This window comes from Vicia villosa, linkage group LG4 (genome assembly GCF_029867415.1).
Source record: "Vicia villosa cultivar HV-30 ecotype Madison, WI linkage group LG4, Vvil1.0, whole genome shotgun sequence".
NCBI lineage: Eukaryota > Viridiplantae > Streptophyta > Magnoliopsida > Fabales > Fabaceae > Vicia > Vicia villosa.
The window spans coordinates 173,710,046-173,716,429 of record NC_081183.1 but is presented as its reverse complement, the minus strand read 5'-3'; the positions used below and the strand labels follow the sequence as shown (position 1 = coordinate 173,716,429).

General features: G+C 31.9%; 1 protein-coding gene across 2 annotated transcripts; it reads left to right on the top strand.

Moving 5' to 3' along the window:
* Nucleotides 1-1,658: 1,658 nt before the first annotated feature.
* LOC131595999 (BTB/POZ domain-containing protein At1g21780-like) lies at nucleotides 1,659-4,963 on the top strand. 2 transcript variants are annotated; one of them, XM_058868538.1, is made up of 4 exons: nucleotides 1,659-1,893; nucleotides 1,989-2,152; nucleotides 3,724-3,839; nucleotides 4,121-4,963. In XM_058868538.1, the coding sequence occupies exons 1-4, from the start codon at nucleotides 1,781-1,783 to the stop codon at nucleotides 4,724-4,726; spliced, it is 999 nt and encodes a 332-aa protein (XP_058724521.1). In that variant the 5' UTR covers nucleotides 1,659-1,780; the 3' UTR covers nucleotides 4,727-4,963. The 2 variants fall into 2 exon arrangements, with proteins under 2 accessions (XP_058724521.1, XP_058724522.1); XM_058868539.1 differs by having other exon boundaries at nucleotides 1,660-1,893; nucleotides 4,127-4,963.
* The last annotated feature ends 1,421 nt before the right edge of the window (nucleotides 4,964-6,384 follow it).

The window sequence follows — 6,384 nt, the reverse complement described above, 5'->3', positions numbered from 1 at the left end:
AAGAAGATTGTTATCAATGTTCATTTGAATCATATTCGTAATTTGTCCTCTTCGATGAGTATTGTTCGATTCAAGAATCTTGGTAATTGCTTCGTTATACGTAATTATAACTTCAACAAGAAAAATAAATAACATAACATATGAAACTTAAAAATTGTTAAAACATAAAGAATCTTAAACTGCAGAAACGTTAAGGACTTTAAAAGTAAATGATCATGAAAGTAAATTCGAAAGTAAAATAAAGATACAGGAATGTAAATGACAAGAAATAAATGGAATGCAGTAACTCAGAAATGTATTCGAAAATGAAATACAATACACATGTATTAAAATGGTGGTGTCATACGTACATTTTCTCAGCGAACTCTTTCTCGTAACACTTGATACTTGAGTAAATATGTGAGTGATTTGTACAAAATGAACACACAGAATCCTAACATTAAGACTCCTATTTATACTAGTTTCGACCTTAACGGTCCTATACTAATCTGCTGCCACGTTTCTCATCAGAACTTCCAGCGAAGCCATCTGTTATTGAACGGTTACGAAACCGTCTTCGAATTTCAAATCTTCCCGCCTGAGTCTATCTTCGACGCGTGGCAGTGTATTAATCAAACACTACTAAAAAACACGCTAAGTAGTAATACTTGAATACATATTCTATGAATTTTGTCTAAGTCCCGAAGACATATGCTTTCATTAGTCTTTCAGTGTTCACTATCTTCAACGAACTTAGAAGTCTGTATCTTCGAGGCATGACCATCAGTAGCCATTCTTTCACTTTTTAAGGGATGACCATCAGTAACCATCTTTCCTTCGATTCTCAACTCCTTCGAAGGACAAACAATATAAAACGAAATCTTCAGCTAACACCCCCGTATCTAAGATCTCTGCTTTTTTTATTAGTTTGATTTAAAAGTTACTTGGGGTTTTATTTTGCTATTTTCCCTTTTTCTTTGGAAATAATAAAGCGCGGTGACGAGTGACGACTTTCACTAAAATATGAGTCAAGTCAATCCGTTGGATCTAATCTCAATTTTCCCGACTACACTAGTCACATCCATGATTTCAAGTTATATGCTAAAAATATATCTTGATTGTATCTACAATGAGGTCGAGATCCAACACTTATAGGCTCCAATATACCTAAATTTTTGTTAACTCTCTCATAGTTTCTTATGTTTTCACTCGCCTAACCTTTTTTTGACTGAGGAAACCATCCATCCATCAATCTCGACTAACGAATTATTTAATTTTTTAGGTATAAACAAAAGTACATAAAAAAGTCATGTTAATAGTCTAAAAATCTTATTAACATAAATTCAAGCGATCCTAGTCATTAAAACTTAACCGTCTGCCCTTATAACACTCTAAAAATGCAAAATTAATATTTTTTTTTTTTGTTTTAAAAAACTTTAACATTATATTTCCAAAACACTGAAAATCTACAAATTTTTATAAAAATTTAATCATTAAATATTTAAAGAATGTCCTTTATATTTTCTTTAGCATTCCTTTTATTATACTTGCTATTTTTATAATAAGTTTTAGAAACAAAATTGAAAAGAGAGTATTTGAAGGATAAATTAATTGTTTATTAAACTTTTAATACACCACGTGATGTCTTATGTATTAAGCATCACACTTTATGATGATGCACCATCTTCTTGAAAACTTTTGACTTTAGTTTAGATGAATGAAGACGCATTAGTTTCTTTTTTCACACATACAGAGTCATGAATCAGTGTTGTTAACTAACAATTTCTGAAAGACCAAAAAAATGGGAGATTCCAAGGTTGAAACAATTTCACGATTAGCTCAATGGAAAATCGACAACTTTGGACCCTGTTCTTACAAGAAATCCGACCCTTTCAAACTCGGAATTTGGAACTGGTAAACTAACACCACATATGTTGTTGAATGAATTCAATTATTTACTAATGTTTGATTTTTGAGTTGTTTCATGTTTTTGCTTTGATTGATTTCAGGTACTTGTCGATAGAGAGAAATAGGTATTTGTATATTCATCTGTTTCCTGAACCTTCGCGTGTTTCTAAAGAACAGCCTCCTATTGCTCGCTTTATTCTTCGAGTTTCTAATACTGCTTCATCTTCTTCCTCCTCCTCCTCTCGGAAATTTTATATTTCACCTGGTATGGTAGTTCAATTGTATACTATATATGCACTTGTTTTGATCATTGTATGGATCAGTCATTGCAAAATCATTCTTGAAATTGAAAATCATGGGTTGATTTAGTTCTCCTTTAATTCTGTTAGTAGGATTAGTTAACAGTAGGGTTAGATTGCTAACAAGAAAAGGTTACTGTTCAGTTCAGAATTAGAAATGTTAGGTGAAATGATGAGGTAGCACTTCAACGCCCAAGTCAGTCAGAGAATGCGAAATAATGCGAGAGCGAGAGAATGAATTTAAATCATACATTTTTCTTCATGTGAGGTACTTTATATATGAAAGTCGGTTGAGATTTCTAAAGTCTGGATCATTTTTGGGGCTTTCCCTTATTGGGCCTCTTGGCCGGTCCTGAACATTTACCACGTTGATTGATTTAGGTTCCTCCACTGATAGGTGATGATAGTTGATAGAGTGGTGATTTTCATGGTGGAGAGGCTAAATTGACCGAGAGGCTTTCAATTTAAGGGACAATTTCACTATTTCCTCGTGATTTATTTTCTTTCGTTTTGCTTGATATTGAAAATCTAGTTTATAAAGTAAAGTCATTTTTTCAAACTCGAGCCGTGTTTGAAAGTGGGATTTGGCTCATCTGAAGTGAGTAGAGAGTAAAGTGTTAAGATCAGGGTTCTTATTTCAATGAAATCATGGTTTGTTATAATATGCACATCATCCATTTGACTTATTCACCATTGATTGATATTGCATACTTTAGAGGTGACACATTTGAGCTTGGGGGTTTTTATTGCGCGAAGATAAGATAGAAAATTTCATGATACTGTAATTTCGGTAAGGTAAGAATTTAATTTTAGTTTACTTTTCCCCCAACCATCCTTACTATGTAGCTGCTGCTACTAAGGAATACTCAAGAAGGGTGTTCTGAAGAGACTGATTGGGGGTAAAAACAAAATTATCCTTGACTTGTATATGTTAGTGAGGTGTACGGGTCTATACAATTTGAGAGATATTTTCAAGACTGAATAAAGATAAAGACCAGTTCTATACTGTGTCTCTCAAACTGTAGAGGCACACGCATGAACACCGAACACGACACTGACACTAGTAATAATTTGAGAAGTAAACCTGATTGAATGTAATCGGTGTCCGACACCTCACACGTGTTGATCACGGATACACCTTCAATCTGAAGTGTCATTACTGCATAATTAGTGAACGGAATCCATTTTTAGTTGTTTGATTTTCTTCATTCTTATTATTCTATGTTAGCAATCTACATGACAAATCCTAGTGATATTCTACTCCATTTCATCCGTTTTTGGTGATCGAAACATAGTGAAAAGAGGTGTGAAAATTATAGCCATTAAGTTCTGTCTGCATCTGCATACACTGCCATGATCTTTATGATGTATTACAATACAAGGCAAATATTTCTAGGTTCCCTAAATTTTTGTGTTAGCACCTTAAATTTGCAACCAATAAGTTTAATATCGCATTTACCTAGTAGCTACTTTAAGATTGTATGATGAAATGCTGATAGAGGTTGGTAATGGTATGTATGTGTTTGTAATGCCGCAGTTCATGAAAGGGTGCTTAGAACATGTGATGACTTTGTCTGGCCTGTGGATACTACATTCCTCGGTCGCTTGATTATTGATGTTGAATTTCTTGACCTGAAGATCTATCCTCTGAATGTGAGTCTCTAATTTTTATAATCATCACTATGCGAATACGATGTTGATGTAAATTGATAATATATGACTTAAGGTTCTGTTTGGATAAACAATTTAATGAAAGTTCATAGCATAAATGCTTAACCTATAAGCTATTTCTATAACAAAAATATAAAATAAAGTTAAACTATTTTCATATAGGATATAAGTTGTTTTTTATAAGCTATCATGTATAGAATTAAGCTGAAAGCAGCTTAATAATATGTAATTTCTAAACCTTTGATCTTTTTTCCCCATTGGAGAGTCAGGGTGGAGAAGCCAGTTCTATATGGCCATCTGACGGAAAACTGCAATCTGTTGCAACTCAAAACACTCTCCGATGCCTCTCTCGCATGCTTGACGAAGCTATACACGCTGATCTCACCATTATAACTGCAGACGGTACACTTAAAGCTCATAAAGCAGTTATGACTGCAACTTCTCCTGTGTTCGAGGCCTCATATCATGACAGCGACAATGAGAAAGATTCATCTACAATCCACATAGAAAACATGTCACAAGAATCATGCACAGCCCTTCTGAGTTACATCTACGGAACAATAAAGCCTGAAGATTTCTGGAAGCACAGGCTTGCATTGCTTGGAGCAGCCAATAAATACGAAATCAGTGATTTGAAAGATGCGTGCGAGGAAAGCCTACTAGAAGATCTCAGCTCGGGAAATGTTCTTGATAGACTAAATGAGGCTTGGATGTACCAGCTGCACAAGTTGAAGAAAGGATGTTTTGCGTTCTTATTTGATTTTGGTAAGATATATGATGTTAGAGATGAAATAAATACGTTTTTTCGCCATGCTGAAAGGGAACTAATGTTGGAGATGTTTCAAGAAGTGCTTACAATTTGGAAATAGGTTATATCACTGAAATTTTATGGCACCCTTGTGTCTGAATCTATGTGTATAATCATGTTTTCAGTTTTTATGTAGATATAGTACTGATCTACTCTCTCAACAACCTAGCTGTTAAAATGTCAAATGGAGGAGTACATTGTTATGTAGATAAGTGGCAAAATTATTTTGATGTAACATGTATTGTATTTCATGGTTTCTAAAACTCCTACATCATTTTCTTAGAGTTGTTGCATTTCATTTGATGTGCTTATTTATAGCATGACTCCTTCATTCACATACACACACTATATTAGAAGTGGAAATAAGCCAGATTGTTTTACAGGGTCTATTTAAAACTCGACTCAGTCTACCTCGACTGATAAAATGTTATCAATTTTATTAATATTAATTGTTTTAATATATAATTAATATTAAATTGAACTAAAATATATAATTTAACTATATTTTTAACTAAATTTGAATATTATAGTCATTAACAAAAAAATGAAATGAGATTTATATAATATAAGTGATGAAAACATCAATATCATGTTTCGCTGAGATATGAAAAACGAACTTTAAAATTTTAGAAGTAAAGTAAAGAATGATCACGGTTTGTCTCAACCTACTTTTAATGTGGAAACAAAACGTCATATAAAGCTAAATTGTCCTAAGAACCAAAATAAAAGAAGGGTAATACTAACATGTGCCTTAAAAGGACATCTTAAGAGTTAAATGTAAAAGCTTTTTATTGAAAATTGTATAATAATTTTATTGAAAATTTATAATTAATATTAATATTTTTATTGCTTTATTTCAATAGAAACTTTCTATTAAAGTATTTCTTAACATGTGTCCTTAGGACACATGTTAGTTTTACCCTAAAAAAAAAGCTGAAAAATTCAAAAAGCCAAAAAAAATAAAAATCAAAGAGGTCATACATAGTTTGGAACAACAATGATATGGAATCTTGAGATGAACTAGAAGATGAATTGAACATATATCTTACAGGAAATCATGAAGATGACGAAAAAACTTCATACTTTTCTTATGATGATTTATTTCATATATATACCTCTAAGGCTATTATTTCTTTTTTTGAAATAAAAAATAAAAATTTGTTGAAAGAAATAGATAACCGTAAAAAAACAAAATACTATAATTAAAAATGGTTCGTTCCTCTTCTTCTCTTTCACACGGGTATGGTTGAACTTAACGAGTATAAACAATGTAATATTTAAAAAAATAAAATTGAAGATTTGTTTATCCGAAGAAGAGACAATTTAAGTCTTCTATTAGGTAATCAAAGATTCCCATATAACAAAGTCAGTCTGGATTATGAATCCAAAAATAATGTCAAAAGTTTTTGCAACATATGTCTTGATTATAACACTTCCAAAGACAATAAACACTCTTAAATATATTTACTTCAAGAAAAATGATCATGTCACTCTATTTTGCCTAACGCCTTCTCACTTCTACAAGGATTATCATCATAAAAAAAATGAAGATTATCATCATAAAGAAAAAATGAAAAATATGCACGATACTTCGTATTTATGTAGTTATGAATTATGATACTAGTTGAAAATTTAAAGAAAATATGCATTCTAATAACATAAATGAATCCAAAACTATTGGGTACCAAAGGTCAACGAGTTAATTTATGATGAGACATG

What these genes read in the sequence shown, in the direction of transcription:
- LOC131595999 (XM_058868538.1), top strand. Translation starts at nt 1,781, where the DNA reads ATGGGAGATTCCAAGGTTGAAACAATTTCACGATTAGCTCAATGGAAA. An exon ending in AAACTCGGAATTTGGAACTG is followed by an intron (nt 1,894 to 1,988) that starts GTAAACTAACAC and finishes GATTGATTTCAG; the next exon opens with GTACTTGTCGATAGAGAGAA. An exon ending in TGAAGATCTATCCTCTGAAT is followed by an intron (nt 3,840 to 4,120) that starts GTGAGTCTCTAA and finishes TCCCCATTGGAG; the next exon opens with AGTCAGGGTGGAGAAGCCAG.